The 25,429-nt window shown below is 46.7% G+C and overlaps 1 protein-coding gene across 4 annotated transcripts in view; it reads right to left on the bottom strand.

The window, feature by feature from the left end:
- The window catches only part of SHANK2 (SH3 and multiple ankyrin repeat domains 2), a 712,956-nt gene that overhangs the window by 584,810 nt on the left and 102,717 nt on the right, over positions 1–25,429 (bottom strand). For all 4 annotated transcript variants that reach the window (XM_027856171.1, XM_027856170.1, XM_027856172.1 and 1 more), the window contains exons 6-9: positions 24,751–24,859; positions 15,970–16,121; positions 10,407–10,574; positions 4,068–4,184 (exon numbers count right to left, since the gene is read on the bottom strand). In XM_027856171.1, the coding sequence (XP_027711972.1) occupies positions 4,068–4,184; positions 10,407–10,574; positions 15,970–16,121; positions 24,751–24,859 (546 nt within the window). The remainder of the gene's footprint in view (positions 1–4,067; positions 4,185–10,406; positions 10,575–15,969; positions 16,122–24,750; positions 24,860–25,429) is intronic.

Here is a 25,429-nt window from a genome sequence, read left to right as displayed (position 1 = left end):
GAATATGTGGTAGAGATGTAGCATCTAAGAAGACTGGAAAGATATGTGTTTGGAGGGGGGCAGGTTATGAAGGGATTAAATGTCAAATAAAGGGTTTTGTATTTGATTCTGGAGATGATAGGGAGTCACTGGAGGTTGCTGAGCTGGGGTGGGGGGGCAAGGGGGTGACATGGTCAGACCTGTGCTTTTGACAGCTGACTGAAGGATGAATCAGTCTGGGTAACCCACCAGCAGCTGGGTAGGGGCAGTGTCAGAGGCTGAATTTGAATACAAGTTTTCCTGATCCAAGGCTGAGCATTTGTTCTAACTATCTACCCTGGGTTGCCTCTTCCAAATTGCCCAAGAAGACAAAGTTTTGGGGAAGCTGTTACGTTATAGTGAATCACTAATTCATGGGCTGTGAATTGGGAAGGACCTTCGAAGGCCTTTATCCTATTTACAAAGGAGGAAACTGAGGTCTGGAGAGGGAAAGGGGCTTGTCCAAGGCTCCACAAGTAGCAATTAGCCAGGATTCAAACCCAATGACTTCAAATCCCCATTTTTCTTACCATGTCCTCCTGCTTCTAGGTGTTGCTAACATGGTGTTCTAGAGTAGAAACAGGCTACCTCAGAGTGACAATGACCAAACCCTGTTTAGAAGTGACTTATCACATGAGACAGAAAGGCCTGCCATCCCAGCAAGGGTCTGTCGCCTTTATAGCCATCAACATCATTATTATTAGCATCACTAATAACGACCAACTCTCACTGGCATGACAATTAGGGAAAGGGTTTTCTCACAACAGGAGGTTGTGGCAGGGATTGTAGCCATTATCCCATTTTCCAGATGAGGAAACTGAGGCCCAGGGAGAAATGACTTGACTAGGGTCACACAGCTCATAAATAGGACTAGAACCTAGGATGCTCTGAACAGAATATCAGCGCCTCAAAGGCAGGAATTGTTTCACTTTTGTCTTTGAATCCTCAGTCTAGCCTAGTGCTTGGCACAAAATAGGTTCCTAATAAATTGTCCAGTGGCCTCTATGTGTTCTGCTCAAATAAACCCTTAGATCTGTGGCCTCATCAACCTGGCCATTCTCTCCAGTGAGCCAAGTTCCAGCCCATTCTGAGTGACTTTCTCCATCCATGGCCTCCCATTAGCTCGCCCTATGGGATCTACCCAACACAGTGGTGAAGGCTTCCTCCTAATTAAAGAGGAGAACAATCCTTTGCCCTTTGATTCTAAAATAGTTGCTGGGACCCAGATCATTGTGAATCCAGTAAATATGAAGCTGGGTGGGGCGGGGCTCGGGGTAGTCTGTTCATAGTGACCAGGCAAGAGGATTCTCGGGGGCTCTGCCAACGACCATGCTTTGCACCTGGACTCTTATGCTGGCCTTCTAACTGTTCTCCAAAGTTCAATCCCTCCTCAAAGAGCCATCAAGGTGACTTTCTTAAAGCCCGGGTCTGACCATTTTACGTCTGCTACTCAATCCACTATTGTGGCTCCTTATTACCGTCAGGATTCATAAAGTGATCTCTCTGGCCTCTGAAGTCCCAATCCTTCCTCCCTTTCCAGTCTTCTTACATCTCATTCCCCTCCACGTCCTCCAGGATCCATCAACCTGGTCCTCACCGTCATTCCTCACAAATACTCCAATGACCAACTCCGTGAGTTTTCACTGGCTGTCCCCAACACCAGGACTCCTCTCCTTCCTGACTTCCCCATCCTGGCTTCCTGAAAGTCTCAGCACAAACACACCTTCTGCGGGAAACTCTTGCTTGCTCCCCATTACTAGCTCCTTCCCTCTAGGATTACCAGAGGGGGAGGGGGTGTCCATCAGACATTCTAGGAGACTCCCAGTGAATCCTGATGAATCTGCAGATGCACCTTAGGTCATAGGGAAAGCCAAGGGGTCCAAGAAGGGACCTTGTCCTAGGATCTGTCTATTGAGTCAAAAGGCTGAGACTATGTAGAGAAATGAATTGAGAATTCTCCAAATAGATTCCCAAATATGATTTTTAACAATCATTCCTTTCTGGGTAAAATGAAATGGAAACACTGTAAAATTCCTCCTCCAACCTTAGTTCTTTCAAGTGTTTAAAACACAAAGCATCACCAAAATCCCCCTATTTTTTATGGTGCATAACATATACAGGCTCTACTAAGGAAGATTAAGAATGCTTTGGCTTTTTCCCCCACCTCCCGCAGCTAAGGTAGTAATTAAGAGGCAGATGATTGCACAGATGTTTCCCTTGTCCCAACCACACCCTGGGATTTGTGTTTCTCTCCAGCAATGAGGCCCCATTACTGTATACTCAAAAGCAATTTCCCAACTCCACCAGCTGGCCTCATGTTTCATAACAGCTCTGAAGACAAGATGCAGATCCAATTCAAAGAGAATCCAGTCACTCTCCATTCCTCAGGAGCCAGGTGTAATGCTGTCACCTCCATGAAGCTTTCCCAGATTGCTTGCCCCCCAACTTGCGGTGATCTCTGCCCCCCAGTGCTTAACCCAAAGGCTCCCGTCTTGAGGCTCAGGCTGTATGCCTTACCTTCCCAATCAAACTCTAACCTCTCTGAGGGCAAGCTTGCCCCATTCATCTGTGTCTTGCTAATAGTGCCCATTTCTGTAACGATGTCCTCCTGTAAGGACCCCACAGAGGGGGCTGCCTGATAAATGTTTGCAAATATAACCCTTAGCCTCTCGTCTAGGAACGCGCCTTCAGTTGGTCACTCAGGATTGCTTAGAGCACCAAAGCAGCCTCAACTCTTTTCCCATGTGGGCAAGGAATACCATCGAAATCCTATCCCACCACCAAGACCTAAGTCATGCCCCCCCCTGTCCAGATCACCTTTATCCTGCTCCCCTCGGGGAAGGACAACTTACAGATGTAAGCCTACATCCGGTCAATCACATATGATCAGCCGGTCAACCAGTCAGTCCACAGCGTTTCTGAAGTGCGCACTGTGGACCAAGCATGGTGCTAAGCTCTGAGGAGACAAGGAAAGGCGAATGTTCCCTCCCCCAAGGAGCTCCCATTCTCATGGAGGAGATGGTATGCAAGTAACTGGACGGCAACAGCCTGAGGAGGTGGGATGTGATCTCAGAGGGAAGGGACCAGCAATGTTAGCTTCACCTGCTACTTGGACTGGAACTGCCCAAGGGCCTCCTCACTTCACTAGCCTTGTGTGCCTAGCACAGGGCTACAGGAATATTTGTTGACTAACATGCTCATGGAGAGAATTCTGCCTAATAGGAAGGAGACTTAGTGTGTGAGAAAGGTTACTGGGTTTGCAGTTTAAGGATCTGGGTTCAAATCCTAGACCAGCTCCTACAATCTGGTGAATCCTAGGAAAAGCTCGTAATTTCTCTCGGTCCCAGTTTCTCCCTCTATAAGATGAGACCTTGGGCTCGATAGACCTTCCAGTGACCTACCTAATGGTCCAGTCACAACCTTTTTCCATTCTTCAACAGAACTGTAGCCTTCCCACGGGTCCTCTTCTGGCCCCAGTATAGATTTTGACCCATCTGTGCTTTCTCATCTCCACCTGCCCGCACGCCCTCTCCAGAAGGTCCATCCCACACACTTTGAGCCCTCTCTCTGCACCACTGGACACTGGGCACCACAAAGGGCGCATGGGATGGTCACCCAATGTCCACTGTCTCCCCTTCTCTTCCCATCTGCCTTTGCTCTGACGATATCCTTCATTTGGATTCTCCTGCTCGGCAGGGTGGACGCTGCGCTGTGACCTGCTCACATGCCCACCACCTCTCCATTGTTCTCTGAGCGATCTTCAAACTTCAAGGGCCAGAGACGGTGCTATCCCCACACCTGATACCCTAGATTTCATCGGTATAAGGGGTGCTGGGGAGGAAACTCCCTCTCCCAATGCGGGTTGGTATGTCCTGGGGCACTAACAATTTAACAGGGTCACACAACTTCAGCATGTCAGGGATTTGAACCCAGACTGTGATCTAACCACTGGGCCGCACCGCTGATGTTAAACAGCTGGGCTTCTGTTTCTGGCTGAATGAAAACACGCCCACCATCTCTCCCTGCCACTCCCTCTCTTGGCCCCTTACCTGGTTATAAAGGGCACAGATGTGTAGGGCAGTGTTCCCAGAGGCGTTCTGGGCCCCCATGTCGGCTCCATAGAACAACAAGTGCTCGAGGTGATGGACGTGTCCGTAGCGACAAGCCTGTGGGAGACGGAGGTCAGATACTCAGGAGTCGGTAACCTTTCGGACCCAGCCCCTTGCCCCGCAGACCTGCTTCCTGTGGGCATTACACGTGGCCCTCCAAACACAGGAGCTGGGCCAGAAATAGCCCCCATGAGCTCAGAAACTTCAGGAGAGACTGCCAGACTGCTATCCACTCTCTCAGGCATCCCTCCCGTCAGCTCGGGGGCCGCCATGGCCCCTGCGGGCCAGAACCAGTTGTCAGCTTGGAGCTAGGCCCCCGCCTGCACCCTCTGCCCATTGGAGGGTCAGTCTAACTAAGTGACAAGAGTCTCATCATCAAGCGTGCCCCTGAGTTATGAGTTTTTCAGGCACAACCACGCATGAAGACAAGGGAACATGGGCTGCAGAGGGTGTGCTCACACCCACAAAATCAAACATCTCCTGAAGCACTCATCGTGCACCTGGTTCTAGAGCACACCCTCAAGGGAGAACTTGGCAAAGATACATTCAGTCTCTATGTGAGGGACGATCTCCAGTAACGAAAGAAGCCCCACGCGGAATGGGCGGCCTTGGAGGCCGGGGAGCCGTCCATCACTGGACGGCTTCAAGCTGAGGCCAGATCGGCAGAGGACGCGCCAGCTTGGCTCCTGTTCAGGTCTGTTTGGATTAGACAGCCTCGAAGACTGTGTGAAAGGGACCCGAGGGGCTTGGCCCAGCCTTCTGAGCAGGCAGGGACCGAAGCACCCGGCATGCCAAGACACGTGCTCGGCGTGCATCGGACTGCTTCTCTGGAGCCCAGCGGGACGTACTGCCCCAAAGCCACCCCGAGGAACTGGGACGCCCCAGTTCTGCCCAGGATTCCACAGGCACCTGTCCCCTGCAACATCCCTCCCCCCCACCTAAAGGGAGGCGGGAGCCTCAAACCTTACTAGGGCCTGCGGTGCTGGGGTCTGGAAGAAGGCAGTGGAACTAAGCTGGAGCAGAAGGGGCCGCTAGAGGGCAGCAGAGCAGCCTCTCGGGCCTTCCCAAAGAGCACTCAGGCGTCAAGACAGAGAAAGATCACAGAACATCGGAGATGGACGGGACAGGCCAGGGGTTCAGAGACCAGGGCGGGAAGAGGCCTCCGAGATTGTCCAGCCCAACCTCCTGACTTTACAGATAAAGACACGGAGGCCCGGGGAAGGGTCATGAAGGGAACTTAAAGGCCACATCTTTCAGTGAAGGAAACTGAGGCAGGCAGGGGCTAAAAAACTGCCCAGGGTCATTCACCTAGTAAGTGTCTGAGGCAGGATTTTAACTCGGGTCTTCCTGACTCTGAGTGCAGGACTTTGGACTCAGCCAAGGTCATGCTGGCCATCGGCAGGGAGCACCAGGCTCAGAACCTTGGAGCCTTCTCCACCCTGCCTCGGTTGGACCAAACACCTTCCCCCGGGCCGCGAGGCTGCAAGAGCAGCAAGGCCAGAGTAGTAGGACAAAAGGCATCCCCTCTCACTATGAGGCACCTTCTGCAGCCATTCCCCCCAGCCATCTGTCCCTTGGGACTCTGAGTGCCCAGGGCGCCCTGGTCTGTCCCACCCCCAAAGACCCTCATTCCTACTGCTTGGGTTTGGTACCCGCCTGGGGCAAGGTCATGCCCTGAAGTACAGCCTCAGCTCAGAGGAAACATTCCTGGGCTTAAGGCGGCCACCAGAGGCAGGGCTGGACAAGGGAAGCTCTGGAGTGGGGGGAACAGCCCCTCCAGAGAGGGCTAGCAGCACCTTCTAAATTTTCTGACCTGGCGGTGATGCTCCAACGGCCCCACCCTTGTTATGGGTTTCTTCAGCACAATATCACGAGAAGATGGGGGAATTGGTCTACAAAAGGATCTGGAGGCTTTCAGATGAGGGGGCCTGATCAAGGGCCATGCTTGGGCCTCCAGGGATGAGGAGCTAAGCACAAGAATTACCAGCACAGGGGCAGCTAGGTGGTACAGTGGATAGAGCTCTGGTCTTGGAGTCAGGAGGACCTGAGTTCAAATCTGGTCTCAGACACTTGACACTTACTAGCTCTGTGACCCTGGGCAAGTCACTTAACCCTGGCTGCCTCACAAAAAAAAAAAAAAAAAAAGAATGACCAGCACGCATGGGACACAAGTCCTCAAGGAACATTAGGATAACCTGTGTACAGGAGAGAAAACTGAACACTGGCTGGCACTGAGCAATCTGTGGAGGAGGAGGCCCTCGGGGAGAAGGTCTGTGTCAAGGCCTAGGGGCAGGGCCTGAAGGACAGGGGGCCAGCACTCAGGCACATCACATACACATACATAGACACAGACGCACAGATGTGCATGCACACATGCGCACGCCTCCACACTGATCATCAGCTCACATAACGTCCATGCAATCATAAGCCGTGGCCAGAAAGCCTTTGGGCTGTGCAGGGCCCGGTGATGGGACCTGCAAAGCTGCCGGGGGTCAGGGCTTGATGAGGCTCCTGTCCCGGGGCGCTATCAGTCTATTGGGGGGTCTGGGCATTGGATGGCGGTAGTAAGCAGCACCACTGAGTCGCTCCTGCCAAGAGCCCGGCGTGGGCACGGGAATTCAAGTGGATTCACTCCTCCAACTTTCAGGGCAATCTAGCCAGGGCCGCCGCCCAAAGGAGAATGAAGCCCTCAGATCCCAGACACGGAGCTCTCAGAAGGCCACCAGGTGGCGCCATAGTGCACAGAGCTCTGGGCCTGGAGTTGGGAAGAGCTCAATTCAAAGCTGGCATCCTACCCAGAACTCCAGGTATGACGCCTCCGCCTCCTTCTCCCCCGCTGTAAAACGGGGGTCATAACAGCACCTGCCTCCCAGTGCTGTGTCTCCACCAAGCGTCTGAAGGCCAGCAGGGGCCATCCTCCACCTTCTGCGCAGAATCCCAGAAGCTGGTGGCTGAGGGGATATCAGGGACCGTCCCGCCCAGCCCTGAGCAGGAACCCTGGGACATGGAGCCCTCCAGGTGCTGCCCAAAGACCTCCCAGGAGGGGACGGTGGGTCACGCCACCGAACTGAAGCCTGACACTCAGCAGCTTGCCCCCAATGCTCCATGTTTTCCTCTGGAGGTCCGACCCATCCTCTGTGATCTGCCAGCCCATGGATACCTGGAGAACCCTCTTCTGCCGTTTCCTGGCTCAACCTCCCCCCTCCTTTAACAGATCCTCTGACGTGGCCTCAAGGTTCTGGAGGGGGAGCCTGGCCCCCCTCTTCTGGATGCTGGCCATCATGTTCACGTCCCCCTGAAACGCGGCACCCCAAACTGCACACACTCTCCCAGTGCAGTGGAGGTATCCCGAGCAGGGGACAGTGGGGGTCCTGTGGGGCTCCCACCTTCCTAGGCCTCCCAGACACTCCGACTCTCCTAACCCAGCCCAACTTTGCGTCAGTTTGTGCCGCTGGTGCCCGCTGAGCTGGCCGTCCACTTACTGCTGCGGGCAGCCCCCTCAGGATCACAGACCAAGAGCTGGACAGGACTGGGCCCCAACCTCCTCGTTCTACAGAGGGGAAAATTACTGAGCCCCGAGGATGACAAGAGATGCACAAGCAAAGGGGAGAAGGAGAGTTTAGCCCCATTGCTCTGCCTTCAGACCAAGCATGCTTTCTGCTATTACACACAGGGGTGAAACTAATCAGTGACTGAAAAGGCAGGGGGGCCTGGCGATCAGCCCCAAGTCTTGGGGAAGGCTGAGCCAATATCAGCACCGCAAGGGCCCAGGTGTGCACAGGGGCTTGCCCATTTGCCAGGCACAAAAGCACTACCTAGGCCCCAGGCAGTAGGGTGACGCTGGGCTTGGCCTCGGAAAGACCTGCTTCAAATCCTGCCTCAGACGTTGACTAGCTGTGTGACCCTGGCCAAGTCCCTCCCAGCTCTGAACGTACGCCTACTATCAAACACACAGACAGAGCAAGCTGAGAACAGAGACTATCAGTCCTGCCGCTTCCCTCTGCTGCGTCCTTGGGGAAGGGGGGCAGAGGGTACTCCCAATTCCGAGGCCAAGGGCTCGTCTCTTGAGTGACCAGGACAAGATGGAGAATTTCTTGGAGTATCTTTTGGACAAGGGGTAGCTGAAAGTGTAGGCACGAAAAAGGTTTGAATCCAGCCCAAAAGAGAAGCGGGGAACCCCCCGCCAATCTGCACACACAGAGGTCCTTGTTATCTCGGGAGAGAGGAGAGGTGCTTTCCAGAGCCAGGCCTCAAAGGTGCCTGGAGAGGAGGGGCAAGATGTGAGCCGCTGCCAGGGGCTTACAAGCAAGGGAAGTCGCTTCGCTCCCAGGGACAGGCCACTCTCAGAAGGCCAGCTCAGCAGAGACTTTCCAACTAACACACACCGGGGCCCCGAATGAGGACAGTCAGAGATGAGGCTGCAAGGAAAATCCTATTATAATGACCTCCATGGGGCATCCAGATTCCATTATGAAGGAGAAATCTAGTTATCTGGCTCAGTACTGGAAATCACTTTGGTGGCAGAAGGCGCCTGGGACAGAACCCAGCTGAAGCCTGGTCTCTACGGGGGGCATTAGCGAGTGGAACGTGAAAGTTTGCACTCCAGCAAAAGAGGAGGGGAAAGGGGCCCATCCACCCTCCTTTCCCCATTCCTCTGGAGCTCCAGGAACAGTCTGGCCTTTGGGATGGCGGGCTTGGGAACTTGGGAGGGGGGGGATACAGTGGGGGAAGTGAGCAACGATCTGCAAAGGATTGTGGGCAACCACAAGAAAACTGCTGCGTGAGACCAAACTCAGGAAAATAACAATAATGACAGGAGCACACAGTCGGGGTTTAATAAGTGCACACTACTAGTAATAATGGCTGGCATTTAAAGAGAGCACCTTGTCTGCCACCTGACTGGAGGCTCACAAAAACCCTGGGGAGGAGGGCTGTGGTCCTCATCCTACACCAGGCTCGGCCAGGCTCATCCACCTACTTCATGACTGAGGCAGGATTTAAACCCAGGTCTTCCCCGTCCAACCCTGGGCAGCCCATCTACCTCCCAATAACAACAACAATAACAATACCAGACGATAACATCTAGGATGAGCTTCGGGTTCTGTTCCAGACATAAGTGATCTCACAATCACAGGGAGGTACTAGCCATTGTCATTTAATACATGAGGAAAGTGAGACCAAGGGAGTGGAAGGGCCATGCAGTGAGGAGTCATGGAACCGTGAGCGCAGATGGATTAGAACCCACACCTCCCTGACTTCAAGGCCACCGCTAACCACTCCTCTGCCCCATGTCTCTGACCCTGGGGAGTGGGGACTATATACAGAGTGTTAGACGGGGGGCCAGAGGACATGAGTTCAAATCCCAGCTCAGACACTTCTTGGCTGTGTGACCTTGGGCCAGTCACTTTCCCTCAGCTTCAGTGTCCAGATTCAATGCCCTTTAAGGGCAGCAGAGATGTCAAATATCTGGCCCATGGGCTGCCTGTGACTGCCACACTCCCAAATGATAAAAATGTAATTGGGAAATGTACAACAAAAGAAATAAACATGCAATAAAATAGAGATAACATCATGTTTCACACTACGTCAATGCGTAGCCTGCAGGGATCCCTACAGACGTTGGGATTGACCGTCCCCAATTCCATTTGATATTGAGACCCTGGCTCTAGATTATGCCCTCTGACCTCCACCAATCAGGCACTTTCCTGCGGCATCGCTAGGGACTGGAGCCTTCACGGCAGGGATCCGATAATCTGATCAGACGATACTCATCATAACAACTCCCATTTCTCTGGAGCTTTAATGGTTAGAAAGAGCTTTCCACGTAACAAGTCTGTGAGATAACAGGTTGAGCATCTTACAGACGAAGCAGCTGAGGTCCAAAGAGGTTCGATTGACTTTCCCGTGTCCACTCAAGCGCTAATTGTTGGTGGGAGGAGAGAAAGTAGCTCAATGGAAGAATATTACTGGAGGTCATTAGGGAGGACACAAGAACTGATTTTGTTTCATGTGATTTTGGGGATGTTTCTGTAGATGCTCAGTATCAAAGACATACCAGCTGGAAGGAAAACGAACATTCCAGTTGTCTATTTTATAGATGTGGGAATGGAGGCAAAGAGAGAGCAGGCCTAGGGTCGCTCAGCTCCTAAGTGTCTCGAGGAAGGATTTGAACCTAGGTCTCTTTCATTTTGAGAGATGCCCTATCCACTATACCACACTGCCTTGGTAAACAACTTCTCAATGTAAGGGCAAGGGTGTGTGGAGGAGCCACGAGCCCACCTGGTGAATCTCATGCCAGCCGTTCTCATCCTTGCAGCCGACTGTGGCGTGCTCGTGGAGGAGCAGTTCACAGCAGTAAGGGTCCCCTCCGACGACCGCCGTGTGGTACAGGGGTGTCAGGCCGTAGCTGTCCTTGTAGTCAGGAGAGGCCCCGAGCTCCAGGAGAGTCTGCAAAGAAACCACAGACCACAGTCACTACCCCGTCTGTCCCACATGGTGCCTGTCCAGGAAAGGCACAGAGACTGGCCCAGAAGGCTCGCTGCCTGCCACGCTCTGATGCACATCGTCATGCTGAGCCTAAGAAACCATTGGAAAACAAAACAAAACTGGAGCCCGATCAATCAGAAACAGTAGAGGGGAGGTCAGCAGCTGGATGCAGGGAATGTCAGCCAACCAACACGCACCGTTCGGCTCCATCCCCTGAGATGGCCGTGTCCTGCCTAATCAAGGCCGCAGGCCAAAGGCCAGCCTGTTGAGGGGGAAGGACTGTTCAGGGACAAGCTCCCATGTATTCATTCACACAACATTATTAAGTGCCTACTGTATGCAACACACTGTCGTAAGAGGTCAGTGGAAGGTGTGATGGAAATTCACGTGACGACCTTCGCCACTTTCGAGCGGCTGTCATATCTTGGGGCGTCATTGGCAAAGGAGTGACCTCTCAAGGTGGTTACAAGAAAATGAGTTGACTTAACACACTATTTAATGAGTTCATCTAAAACAAAAAATCCTTGTTAGAGTAAATGCCAAACAAAGGCCAGTGTGAGAAGAAGATAAGTAACGTAATCCAGATTCCTGGCATCTGCCGCCTCTGACTGGACACTGGCAAGAATGTTGCTGCTTTTCCCCACAGGCAGATCCAGCAATGGCCTTCAATAAATAAGGTTAGGTTTCACTGGTAGCTTTATTTTTTTTTCAATTTTTAAACATTTTTATCTAAAGTTTTGAGCTCCAAATTCTATCCCTCCCTCTCTCACTGAGATGGTAAGAAATCAGATATAGGGTATACACGTACAGTTACATAAAACATTTCCATATAAGTCACTTTGTGTAAGACTCAAATAAAAGAAAAAAATGAAAGTGAAAAATAGCATGCTTCCATCTGTAGTCAATCAATATCAGTTCTTTGTCTGAAGGCTGATAGTAAAACTTCTAGCTTATCTCCATTACAGATAATGCTTGCTGGAGGTTTTAGATAAATACTACTTATCATTTTAATGTAAGCTCCATCTACGCTATGCACTCTAGCATTTTTAATGTTTATATTCCTATTAAATAATTATTAATTCAATAATATTATGTAATAGGTGCTATATTTTATCAAAGGTTTTTTCTGCATCTATTGAGATAATCATACAATTTCTGTTAGGTCTGCTATTGATATAGTCAATTATGCTGATAGTTTTCCTAATATTAAACCAGCCCTACATTCCTGCTATAAATTCCACCTGATCACAGTGTACGATCTTTATGATAAATTGCTGTGATTTCTTTGTTAATATTTTATTTAAATTTTTTGCATTAATATTCATTAGGGAAATTGCTCTAATTTTCTTTCTCTGTCTTGGCTCTTCCTGGCTTGGGTATCAGCACATTTGTGTCATAGAAGGATTTTGGTAGGACTCCTTCTTCACCTATTTTTCTAAATAGTTTACATAGTATTGGGATTCATTATTCTTTAATTGTATGATAGAATTTGCTTGTGAATCCATCTGCTCCTGGGGATTTTTTTCTTAGGAAGTTCATTGATGGCCTGTTCAACTTCTTTTTCTAAGACTGGGTTATTTAAGTATTTTATTTCTTCTTCTGTTAGTTTGGATAATTTATATTTTTATAGATATTCATCCATTTCATTTAGATTGTCAAATTTATTGACATATAATTGGGCAAAAAAGTTCCTAACAATTGTCTTAGTCTTTCTGGTGAATTCACACCTTTCATTTTTGATACTACTAATTTGGTTTTCTTCTTTCTTTTTTTTAAATCAAATTAACCAATGGTTTATCTATTTTAATTTTTTTAAATAAAACCAATTTCTAGTTTTATTGCATTTCAATGGTTTTCTTATTTTCAATTTTATTAATTTCTCCTTTGATTTTCAGGATTTGCAATTTGGTGTTTAATTGGAGTTTTTGAATTTTTTTCTAGGTTTTTTTTTTAGCTGCCTGCACAATTAATTTATCTGCTTTTTCTCTATTTCACTGGTATAAGCAATTAGAGATATAAATTTTACCCTGAGTACTACTTTGACCACATCCCATAAATTTTGGTAGACTGTCTCACTGCTGGTCTTTTCTTTAATGAAATTATTGATTATTTCTATGATTTGTTCTTTGACCCACTTATTTTTCAGGAGTAGATTATTTTATTTCCAATTATTTTTTAATCTCTCTTTCTGTTTTCCATGTATTGAGTCTGTTTTTTGTTGTATTATGATCTGAAAAGGATGCAATTATTATTTCTGTTTTTCTGCATTTGGTTGTGAGGTTTTTCTGTCCTAACACATAACCATTTTTTGTGTAGCTGCCACGGACTGCTGAGAAAAAGGTAGATTCCTTTCTATTCCTGTTCAATTTTCTTCAGAGATCTATCATATCTAACTTTTCCAGAATTTTATTCACCTCCTTAATTTCTTTCCTGTTTATTTTTTGGTTAGATTTATCTATTTCTGAGAGAGGAGAGCTGAGGTCCCATACTATTATAGTTTTATTATTTATTTCCTCCTGTAACTCATTCAACTTCTTCAAAAAATTTAAATGCTATACATTTGGTGCATATATGTTTAATATTGATATGACTTCATTATCTACGGCACCTTTCAGCAAGATATAGGTTCCTTCTTTACCTTTTTTAATTAGATCTATTTTCCTTTTGCTTTGTCTGAGATCATGATTGTTACTTCTGCTTTCTTTGCTTCAACTGAAGCATAATAGATTCTGCTCCAGCCCTTTATCCTTAGCCTGTGTGTATCTCTCTGTTTCAAATGTGTTTCTTGTAAACAACATATTGTAGGATTATGGTTTTTAATTCATTCCGTCATCTTCTTCCATTTTATGGGTGAGTATATCCCATTCACATTCACAGTTATGATAACTCTGTATTTCCCTCCATGCTATTTTCCCCTTGTTTATCTCTCTCAATTACACCCTACCCTTTCCCTCCTCACAAATGTTTTACTTCTGATCACTATCTTCCCCAATGTACTCTCCTTTTTATCACAACCCTCTCCCCCTTCTATTATCCCCATCCCTTTTCACTTCCTTATAGAGTAAGAGAGATTTCTATATCCAACTGAGTGTGTATGTATTATTCCCTCTTTGAGCCAATTTTGATGAGAGCAACATTTAAGCTTTGCCTTCCATTCCTCCCCCCATCTTCCCCTCCATTATAATTGCTCTTTCATGCCTCTTTTATGTGGGATAATTTTACCCCATTCAATCCTGCCCCTCCTTCTTCTAGTGCAATTTTCTTTCTCACCCCTTTATTTTGTTTTTTTGGGGGTATATCATCCCATCAAAGTCACCTTATATCCACACCCTCTGTCTACATATACTCCTTCTAATTGCTCTTAGAGTAATAAAGTTCTTAGGAGTTATTTTGCCATATAGAAATACAAAGTTAAACCTTATCGAATTTCTTATGTTTTATCTTTCTTATTTCTTTTTCACCTTTTTATTTTTCCTCTGAGTCTTGTATTTGGAGGTCAAATTTTTTTATTTGACTCTGGTCTTTTAATTAGAAATGCTTGAAAGTCCTCTATGTTGTTAAATGTCCATTTCCCCCCTGAAAGAATCATATTCAATTTTACTGGGTGGTTCTTGGTTGTAATCCTAACTCTTTTGCCTTCTGGTATATCATATTCTAAGGCCTCCAGTTCTTTAATATGGAAGGTGCCAAATCCTGTGTAATCCTAACTGTAGCTCCACAATATTTGAATTGTTTCTTTTGCTGTTTGCAATACTTTCTCTTTGATCTGTGAGCTCTAGAATTTGGCTATGATGTTCCTGGAAGTTTTCATTTTGGGACCTCTTTCAGGTGGTAATCAGTGGATTCTTTCAATTTCTGTTTTGCCCATTGGTTTTAATACATCAGGGCAGTTTTCTTTGAAAGATGTTGTCGAGTCTTTTTCTTTTTTAATCATGGTTTTCATGTAGTTTAATAATTCTTCATTATCTCTCCTGGATCTATTTTCTAGGTCAGTTTTTTCCAATGAGAAATTTTACATTTTTTTCTATTATTTTTTTTTACTCTTTTGATTTTGTTTTGTTGTATCTTGATGTTTCATAGAGTCATTAGTTTCCTCTTGCTCAACTCTAATTATTAAGGAATTATTTTCTTTAGTGAGCTTTTGTATTTCCTTTTCCATTTGGCCAATTCTATTTTTTTAGGCAGTTATTTTCCATGATATAATTTAGTATATCTATTCCCATTCTATTGACTCTTTTTTCATGATTCTCTTGCCTTACTCTTATTTCTTTTCCCAATTTTTCTTTTACTTCTCTCATTTGCTTTAAAAAAAAACCAAAAAACTTTTTAAGCACTTCCAGGAATTCTTTTTGGGCCTGAGACCAAATTACTTTTTTCTTTGAGGCTTTACTTGCAGTCATTTTGTCACTATGGTCCTCTTTTAAGTTTATGCCTTGATCCTCCCTGTCACCATAGTAACTCTCTATAGTCAAGTTCTTTTTTTATTTGTTTGTTTTTTGCTAATTTTTTTCTGCATTTTTGGTGACCTGGTGTTTTTATGTGAGAGTTGGGCTCTGATCCTGTGCTGTCCCAAGCTTTCTGTGCTGGGGCTCAGGGTCTGGCTTTCCTTGGCCTGATTCAGGGCTTAGCTGCTTGCTTTCTCTGGAGGGTAGGCTTCCCTTCTGGCTTGTAATGGGGGGTGGGGCCTCCCTGTTGGCCTCCCCTGGCTGTGGGGGTTAGCTGCTGGTCTGCTCCAGGGCTGGGGCCCTGCTATGTTGCTATGGAAACAGCATCTCTCTGATGGCAGGCCCCAGGTGTGGGACTTGACTACTAGTCAGCAATGGGGTCAAGAAGCCTGGCTGGGGGCCTTGCTGTACCACACAGACTGCTCACTTGCCTAGGGTCTGCTGGTTTGCAGGAGGGCAGGGCCTCGTTCTCGAACTGCCCAGGCTTGGAACCTAGCTGTCAGCCCCCTCCAGTGAGGCTGGCTGCCACTGCTTCTCTCAGACCTCACTCCCTTCCCACCCCAGTGAGACAGGCCTTTCCTACTGGGCTGGTCAGCTGCTTCCCTGCTCCCAGACCAATTCTGAAGTGATTCCCGAGTTGTTTGGAGGGGAACCTGGAAGGGCTTCAGAGGGTTCCTTCCTCACTCCACCCTCTGGGCACCAGAAGTTCTCACCGGTAGCTTTAATGGCCAAGAACATAAGCCTCTTGACAAAGAAAATGCAAAAATTCGCAAGCAGTACTTGGGGTGTAGGCTCAGTTCATCTGAGGAAAAACAGGTTAGAACATGACAACCCCTGAGATGATTAACCCAGAGGCATTGGCAAAGGGAGGGGGAGGCGTCATTCCACGCGGGAGAGCTCCAGGCCTTTACCTTGAGGGCCACCTGGTTCTTGGCCCGAGCGGCTTTATGGAGGGCTGTCAGTCCGTCTTTGGCTCGGAAATCCAAGTGGGCACCTCCGTTCTTTAGAGCCTTGATCACCTCCACAGAGTTGTCAAGTTGGGCTGCTAAAGTCAGTGGCGTTTCTAAAGGGCAGAACAATGGAAGATGAGGAGAGTCATTCAACCTAATCAACATTTATGAAGCTCCAACTATGTGCCCGGCCCAGGGTACAAGGAAAAAATAGTGGCTGCCCTCCAAGAGCTTACTTTTTTTTTTTAAGGCAATTGGGGTTAAGTGACTTGCCATGTAGCTAGTAAGTGTCAAGTGTTTGGTCTGAGACCAGATTTGAACTCATGGCCGGTGCTCTATCCACTGCGCCACCTAGCTGCCCCAAGAACTTACTTTCTACTGAGGCACAACACAGGCACTAGGAAGGAAAAGCAAAGGGTATATAACCCAGGAGAGCAGCCCTACTAAGTGAGGCTGTTGGGTGTGGCCCATCAAGGAGGTGGCGTCTCCTAGGGCTGGGCTTCTGAGGAAGGTGGGGACTCTGCTTCCCCTCTGCAAAGGCAGGTAAGTAGGGCTCAGAAGGTCATGCCCAGGGATGAGCAGATAAACCAGCTGGACTGCGATGGAAAGCTGGTGAAAGGTCGACGAAAGTCATTTGGAGGAGGGCTTTCAAGAGGAAAATCTTCTGAATCTCTTTTAAATGAGAATTTATACTCCAATAAATTTCTGGTTTCCTTAATGCCTAGCAATGATCAGCCCATTAATCACCCTGTGCCTAAGTCAGTGTGTTTAATGACAGTTCATGAATGACGAAAAGCAGAGTCAAATCAAATGGATGGCCGCCATTAGGCTCACTCTCCCACCAAGGTGGGGCAGAGGCAAGTTGACAAATGACAAATGGACAAGCCCTTTGACCAATCTCCTACCAAAAAAGATGGCCTTATATGGTTCAGCTGAAGGGGACTTGTGTAAGGAGAGAATTAGTCAATGAGACAATCAATAAGTATTTCTTGCGGGCTTCCTACGTACCAGGCACAGCACTGGGGACAGAAAGAAAGGCAAAAACAGTCCCTGACCAGAAGGAGATGAAACACTAATGGGGGAGAGAAAGGTCTTGTATACAACTTGTATACACAGTACACAGAGAGTAGAAGGAAGCAACCTTAGTGGGAAGGCTTAGAGTACTTGGGGTACTGGGAAGACAGGAACTGCAATCAACTCATTTGTGAATTACTAAAACCTGGGGATGTCAAGACATGTGTTAAGCCCTGGGGATGGTCGACAGATGGTTTCATAATACAGTTCTGAGCTTCCAAAGGACAGGCTGGGTGCTCTGGACTTGCTTAATAAAAATGGCCTGTGTTTATGTAAGGGTGGAGTTGATTTATTTACTCAATCGCTCAACTGGGGCATTCCACCCCACTTAAAGAGATAAGATGCTTTAGTAACCTTCCACTTTAAATTAAATGTGAAAGATGTTTAGAAAAGTTGGATTGACTGAGGTCACTTAGTCATGCCTTTCAGGAACCAAGTTGTACATGTGGAGAAGCTAGAGCTTCCAGCTAGTGAGCATGGCAGTAACCCCTGGAGGAAAGGGGGCACTTTAGCTCTGGCTTTGGTCTCCTTCCCTGTACCCCACCACTGGCTGGAAGTGAACCTTTTGAGCTTCAAAGGGTCTAGAATCAACTCTAGAGTATTTAGGACTTTTCATCAGCATGCCGAGAATCTTCCCTCGGGATTGTGGGCAGTGTGTGCATTAGGAGCCCACGACAAACTGGATACAGATTTACAGCCTCACAAGGAGTCCAGCAAAGAAGCTTCTTCATGCTCATTTGTTACAGACTTTTTTTTTAGGAGGGAGGAGGAGAATGTTTTGTACCAACCTATTCAGTGGTTCTTATGCAACTTAGTAAATGTTCTATTCTAGGAATCACTTAAGTCTAATGGACTAAAGGATTTTTAAGATGAAAATCAAAGTGAGACACTCACTGATGGGGGCTCACATCAATAGCACTAAGAAAGACAGCCCCTAAATCCTCAGGACAACCACCACTAGTCCTGAGAGTATGTGACACATGAGTTCTGGGGGCTCAACTCATGACTGAGAGTGAGAGTTAAGTGCCTCAGAGTATTTATTACATTTGAGTGTGCGTGCGTGTGTGTGTGTATACACATAGATATAAATATATACATACGTGTGTGTATGTATACACATAGATAAATATATACGTGCGTGTGTGTATGTACACACATACATACACACATAAATTTGAGGTATAAAATGTCATGGCCAGTTGACTTGCTTCTGATGGCACCTTTGAAAATCCATTCCTACACACAAATGTCAGCATTTGGCAAGGATGCTTACTGGGTTTATACTCACCAGTTTCTACAATTCCATGACAAAGCAGACGTATATAAATTAACTCTTTTAATCATGTTTACCACCTTATAAAGGTAGGTCACTGAATCATAGATGTAAAGCTGGAAGATACCTTAGATGCCATCAAGTTCAATTCTCTCATTTTACAGATGAGGAAACCGAGGCAGACAGTGGTTGAGCAACTTGCCTAGGGTCACACAGCTAGGAAGTGTCTAAGGCCAGATTTGAACTCACGAAGATGAGTCTTCCTGACTCCAAGCCCAGCGTTCTACCCACTGCACCACCTACTTGCCCCTTAAGAGTGTACCCAAATACATTTCAGTGATGAGAATGGAAAGTACTGACATTGAAGGCAACGAGTTTGAGCATAAAATAATTTCTATGCTGCCAAGTCAACTGCACATGGAGACACCTGACAGGTCTGTCCCTGAGCTGCGGTCTCCTGCAAACATCCCCCACGCCACCCTGATCAATATATTTCTAGCAAAATAAAGACCAGTAATTCTGACAAGAATCTATGCTTTTGCTCAGAGCTCCTGGAACAAAGTCTGATTCTATTCATCTGCACACGGGCAGACCCATGAGTGAAATCCATCACTGCTTGGTACCAAGAGTCAAGGAAACAAGCTGAATTGGAACAGGAAACTCAAAGGGTTTGGTTACCCTGAATCAACTTAGGAAAGATGTTCTATGAGCATGAAGTCCAGGAGCTAAGGCCAACCCTTGAGGAGGCAGGGGCATGTTTTCATTTGTGGTCCACAGGCCCAGGGAGAAAGAAAAGTTGGCGAGTTACACTGTATTTGAGATGATGCTCATTATACTTCGAATCCAGAGAAGGAAGGCACAGAAGAGTCTCTCTCCACTATTCCACGTGGTATGGCTCTTTCCCATCAGCCCTGGGTCTGGGACACTGGGGGCAAAGAGTCATTTTCTACTGGTGTTTTTGCGATTAACTTCATGAAATCTGCATCCCAAACAGGTACCTGGCAGGCCTCTATAAACACACTGGTTTTTACTTTTTTATGTTTTCTTATCGACAGTTTCTACCTCTGGGTTTTAATTATCTCCTCAGCTGTCATTCAAATCAAATGTTTTCTTCTCTTGCCTTAGCTCACCTGGTCTCACCTATAGAATACAGACTGTCCCAGTGACATGAGCCAGTGGTACGGGAAGAAGGCCGCTGCCACCCAGGAGAATTGGGGAGAGAAGGGATGGTAAAACTGGCAGGAGGGGCTATGAGCCCAAGTTGGTGATCAAGGGACCCAAGAATCTTGGGAAAGACCCCAAGCCAAAATGTTCTGGCCTTTAAAATGGCAGAGAGGAAACCTCAGAAGTAGCATCTACCTTGCAGGGCTGTTGTGAGGATTAAATAAGATCATATCTGTGGTGCCTGGCACATAGTAGGTGTTACATAAATGTTTATCCCTTCCCTCTCTCTACATACACTCATAAATAAGGGGCAGTCGAGTGACAATCATAAAATTAAAGCTCTACGCTTGAATCCAACAAATACTTATCAGGCACTTACTGCATACCAGGCACTGTGCAAGGTAGCAGAGATAAAAAAAAAAAGTAGCATAGTCCCTGTCCTCAAGGAAGCTACATTCAGCTGCAAAGGTGCAGAGAACATAGACTCAAGCATGTACACACAAGATAATGTGAGGGGGCTGCCCAGAGGAGATGGCATTGTATTTGGGTCTTGAAACAGTCAGGGACTCAGGGAGGTAGAAGAGGGAGGGCATTCCAGACATGCAGGAGAGCCTGTACAAAGGAAAAGACAGAAAAGGAATGCCTGGTTCAGGGAACAGTAAGCAGCCTCCACAAATAAAAGGCAGACAGGTGGACTATACAACAGCTCATGAAAAACCCAAATAAATTGGGGGCAGGGGTGGGGGATGGGGCTAGGGGCTGGCCAGTTCGGTAGGAGTCCATGCCAATCACAAAGGTTACTGTAAGTCTAGGCCACATTGGGGAAACTGATCTAGTCCCTTTTGGTGGCCATGAAACTGACCATGGACCTACCCCTCCACCCATACAATCTCCATTAAAATAACTGGGAGGCAGAGGAGATCAGGGATAGCCCCAAGGTGATGACAACATGAAGAAATTGATGCAGGATAACAAAATTCTTCAGAGTTTGTCAGTCGGCTGTCTCCACTGGCCCTTCAAAAAGTTGGATGGAAAGAAGCAGTGTGGTGACATGGTAGTGAGAAGGCAGCCATGGCAGCAGGGAGATGGGTGTTCAACAGTTCTGACACCAACGATTTGTTAATCACAAGGAGTTATCTAAACTTTGGCGCTACAGGCAGCTGTCCAAGATCACAAGCTATAGGTGAGGCCACAGATTGGCATCAGAGGAGGAAGTTTCTGCGTGTGGGAGATCCCTTTGGGGATGAAATCACAGCTCCACATCCTCAGTGCCCATCAAAATGGCTGGCACACAGCAGGAGCTTAATAAATGTATGTTCGACCCCTCCATTCCTAGAACATGGGATTCTTGATGGACAGATGGAGCCAGATAAGAAAGAAAAAGAAAGAAAGAAAGAAAGAAAGAAAGAAAGAAAGAAAGAAAGAAAGAAAGAAAGAAAGAAAGAAAGAGAAAGAAAGAAAGAAATTGAGAGTAAAAATGACTGTTAATGCAGTTTAATTAGCATCAAGGATCTAGAGTCAGAGAACCTGGTTCAAGTGTCAGTTCTATGACTAACGAGCTATTTGACTCCAGTATGTCTCTAGTTCAAGTCTTCACCTTCTCTATTTGTAAAAGGAAGGGGCTGGGTTAGATAGACTTTAAGGCCTCTTCCCTCTCCAAACCCCATGATCTTAGATGACTCAACAAAGCAGTAGGGAAGTCGGGAAGTCCCTCTGAGCCTTAGGATGCAGAGAACAAAGTGTTCTTGCTTTCTGAAGACAGACAGTAGAAAGGGATCCCAAACGGGCGAATGGTTACAATGCCACATGGCGCCCCACACAGGCCCGCATAACTGGACACACATGGTCCCCAAGTCAGGCAGGTAAAGGATACACTGGGGAAGAATTCAGAGAATCATCAGAAGACTTTCATGACCAGACACAGAGAGAAGTAAGTAGAATCCAGAAAACAACATACACAGCGACTGTAACAATGTAAAAGGAAACACAGAATGTATCTCAATTCTACCTAATTTCAATGACAAAACTTGGCCCTAGGGAAGAGGCCAGAAAAGAAATCTTCTACCCTTCCTGGCTGAGGTGCAGGGCTGTGGAGGTAAAAGTGAACACATACTGTCAAATTTGGTAGACTGAGTGGTGGATTTTGCTAAACTGCATCCCCCTCACCCTGGCTTCTTTTTATTTTTATAAGGGATGGCTCACTGGATGGAAGAGAAGGGAATAAGCATTTATTACTCACCTACTTTGTGCCTAGTACTTCGCTAAGGAAGAAAAGGGAATATTCAGAAATGAAGGAGATATAAATACAAAAGAAATTCATGCTTTTTTTTTTTTAGGAATGTGTTTGACCTATAATTGGAATATGTTCAAACCCCAGAAACCAGCAAAGGATAGCAGAGTAGAACACTAATTTGCTATTAGTAACTGGATTGAAATGAATTTAAGCTTTCAGAAGAATCAGAGGTAGGGATGGCAAGGATTTATCCCTTGGGGTAGATAAGAATTATCAGAAAGGAGTTCATTCTCCTCCTGGGTACTGATGGGGTTCTGGGGCCATACAGCCTGAACACCCCCTAAAGGAGAGATCTTTGAAAAGTAAAAATAAAATATAATATAATTCGACAAGATTACCTAAAAAAAGAAGGACATTATGGCAGTGATGGCATAGTGGAGGAAAGCCTGGTCTTGGATTCACCAAGTAGACCTGGGTTCAAAGCCCACTTCTGATACAGGTGGGCTGGGAAAGTCACAACCTCAGAGCTCTAGGCAGCTCTAAGATCATAACCTGTAGCGAGAAGAGATGAAATCACAAGTCCCGGGTGGGGAAATCATAGGAAAACTCTATATACTGTGCATCATTTGATTTGTTTTCCCATTAAAATAAAGATTTGATTATTTCTTATCATGACTATTCTTTGTCACTTTTACTCCAATTCCTTTCATTCCTGCAATACTTTTATTTCTATTCAATCCAACCAAGCTTTATCGAGTTCCTTCTATAAGGCACTAGACTAAACACTGGGGACACCAAACTTCAGGCAAACAGTTCCTGCCCTCAAGGAGCTTCTGTTCTACTGGGAAGAACAATCTGGACATTGGTAAATATAGAGAGGGATTTGTATCTCTGATTTCATTAGCATATGAGCTTCCCACATGAGGAAACTCCCTCTACCAATGCAGGATTTGAACCCAGGTCTTCTGGACTTTAAATCCAGCTTTCTGACCACTATGGAATACTGCCTCATAGGCAGGCATATCTGTCATGATTAGAGAATGAGAGAGAGTACCTTAATGTATCCAGAGAGGTTTCTCCTAGGACATGGCACCTGAGCTAAGCCTTGAAGAGAGCTTGAAATTTGAAGAGGCTGAGATGAGGAGGGAAAAGGGCTTCTGGGGCATGGGGGATAACAGAGACAGAAAAGGAAAAGGTGAGTCTGGGAAACAGCAAGGGGGTCAGTTTGTTTGGGACACCGGCATGGACAGGACGGAAGTGCAGTAAGTCTAGAAAGATCGGCTAGAGCCCCAGCACCAAGGGTCTGGTACTATGAGTAACCTACATGTGATCCAAGGACAATAGAGAGTGACTGAAGATTCTCAAGCATTAAAGTGATGAGGTGAGGCTTGTCCTTTGGGAAGATTATCTTGGCCACCATGTGGAGGAGGACTGGAGAGGGGAGACTCTGCAGTGTAGGAGAGGAGAGGTCCAAGTACAAGGCTACCGCAATAGTCTCAGATGAGAGGGGATGGGAATCTGAACTAGAGTTTGGGGGCTTTGTGGGTGGGAAGAAGAGAAAGGAGACCAGAAACATCAGCGAGGTGAAATCAACCAAACCTGGCAACTCATTAGATATGAAGGGAGAAGGAGAAGAAGAGAGTCTTGGATGACTTCATGATGGCAAAGTTGGTGATGCCCCTCAACAGAAATGGGAAAGTTTGGAAGAGGAGTGGGTGAGTGAGTTTGGGATGGGTGGGAGAGAGATAGTGCACTGTGTTTTAGATATGTTGACTTTCAGGTATCTTAGAAGCATAAATGGGACTTGCATTATGACAGGCAACTGGCAAAATGGGGTTGATACTCAGGAGAGAGTCAAGGGATGGATGCAGATAGCCAGGAATCATCTACTAAAGATGAGAATCAAACCCATAGGCTCAATAAGAGAAGGGAGAGAAAGAGAAGTGAAGGGAATCCCCGATTGAACCTTGGGGGACAGCCACAATTAGAAGATGAGGATCCAGCAAAAGGGACTGAAAAAAAAAATGGGTAGAGAAGTGAGAAAGCCAGGAGGAAGCAGTTCCACAAAAGCCCAAGGAGGAGACAGCATCCAGGAGAAGAGTTTGGCCAAGAAAATTCAATGCTACAGAGAAGTCAAGAAATTTGAGAACTGAGAAACAGCAAGGGATCAAGTGATTAAGAGATCATTATTACGCTTGGAAAGAGCAGTTTCCCTTTAGCGGTGAGATCGGCAAACAAATTAGAAGGGACTGAGAAGCAAGTGGGAAAGGAGGAAATAGAGGCAGTGACTCTCGATGCCCTTCTCTGGGAGTTTGGCAGTGAAAAGGAGAAGAAAGAGTTGCTAGGGAGATGGATGGGCAGGTAGATGGGTAGATGGGTAGATGGATGGATGGATGGATGGATGGATGGATGGATGGATGGATGGATGGATGGATGGATGGATGGAGGGAGAGAGAGAGAGAGAGAGAGAGAGAGAAGATAAATTAATAGAGATATAGATAGATGACAGATAAAGATAATTGCTCTATAAATGGACTACTATATAAATGATGGATGGATAGAGATGGATAAAGGGATATAGATAGATGGAGATAGAGAGAGCATTTACTAAGCCCTTAGTAAAAGGTGCCATGCATTATGCTCAGTGCTAGAGATACAAATACAAGCAAGCTAGACAGTTCATGCCCTTGAGAAGCTTATACTCTATTGGGGTATAGGACCCATAGAGAGGAACTAGAAATGGGGTGGGGCATGAAGCAAGCTGGGTGGTCCCCAGCTTGTCCACAAGATCTCCAAGGTCAAATGGGTTCACGATTGTGAACCAAAAGGTGCAGCCTTTATTCGGAGGGATACAGGGTGTATTGTGAGTTGGCTTTAACCACAGAACACTTGTGTGTAGGCACATGTGGACACAGGCGTATTTCACACCAGAAATGAAAGAGAGCCCTTGGCACACTGTGGCCAAGCGCTGGTGAGGGCCCTTCTTGCAGCCACTTACCTCCTGTTTCCGTGTCATGGAAGTTGGGATCCAGGCCTCTCTCCAACATCTTGGAGATTTTCTCCACTGAATGATGCTGAATATGGTCCATGCATTTCCTCAGGTTTGTCTGCGGACCCAAAAAGAGGACAGTCAGTCCATGGGGATGGTGCATTCTCAAGAATTCCCTGAGAGACACCAAGTGAGCATTTCCTCTTCTGGTCTCTTCATTCTAAGAGGGAAAGGGCAGATGCTCTGAGCACCAAGAGCAAAGCATGGAAAAAAGCAGCAGAGTCCACAAGCCCTGATGATCAGTCTACAGCTGCTGAGAATTCCGCCATCAGGGATGCCATCTTCCCTTCCTCCTCCCCATTAAAGCCCTCTGGGAAGGCCTCTGTCTGTAATATGGGACACAGCTCAACCCATGGTTGACACTAATGAGACGGAAAAAGGAAAAAACCAAAAACATGGCTATGTGAAAGGCTGGGGGCCTCTGGGGTCTCTATCTCCACCATTAAAAAACCATTTATTTACTCCCTACTGTGTGCACGACTCTTCACTAGACCAGTAAGTCACAAGCCACGTTCTCAACAATTTACAGGGAGATAATCCTTATTCAGCCACCACGTGCATTGTGCGGCACTCAGCGAACATTCACCTCAGACCTAGTGTATACAGAGCCCCATGTGCCATATTGGCT

Source organism: Vombatus ursinus, unplaced genomic scaffold (assembly GCF_900497805.2).
Source record: "Vombatus ursinus unplaced genomic scaffold, bare-nosed wombat genome assembly UNPS02011369.1, whole genome shotgun sequence".
NCBI classification, from domain to species: Eukaryota; Metazoa; Chordata; class Mammalia; order Diprotodontia; family Vombatidae; genus Vombatus; species Vombatus ursinus.
The sequence above is the reverse complement of the archived record's forward strand: the minus strand, read 5'-3'. Positions and strand labels throughout refer to the sequence as shown.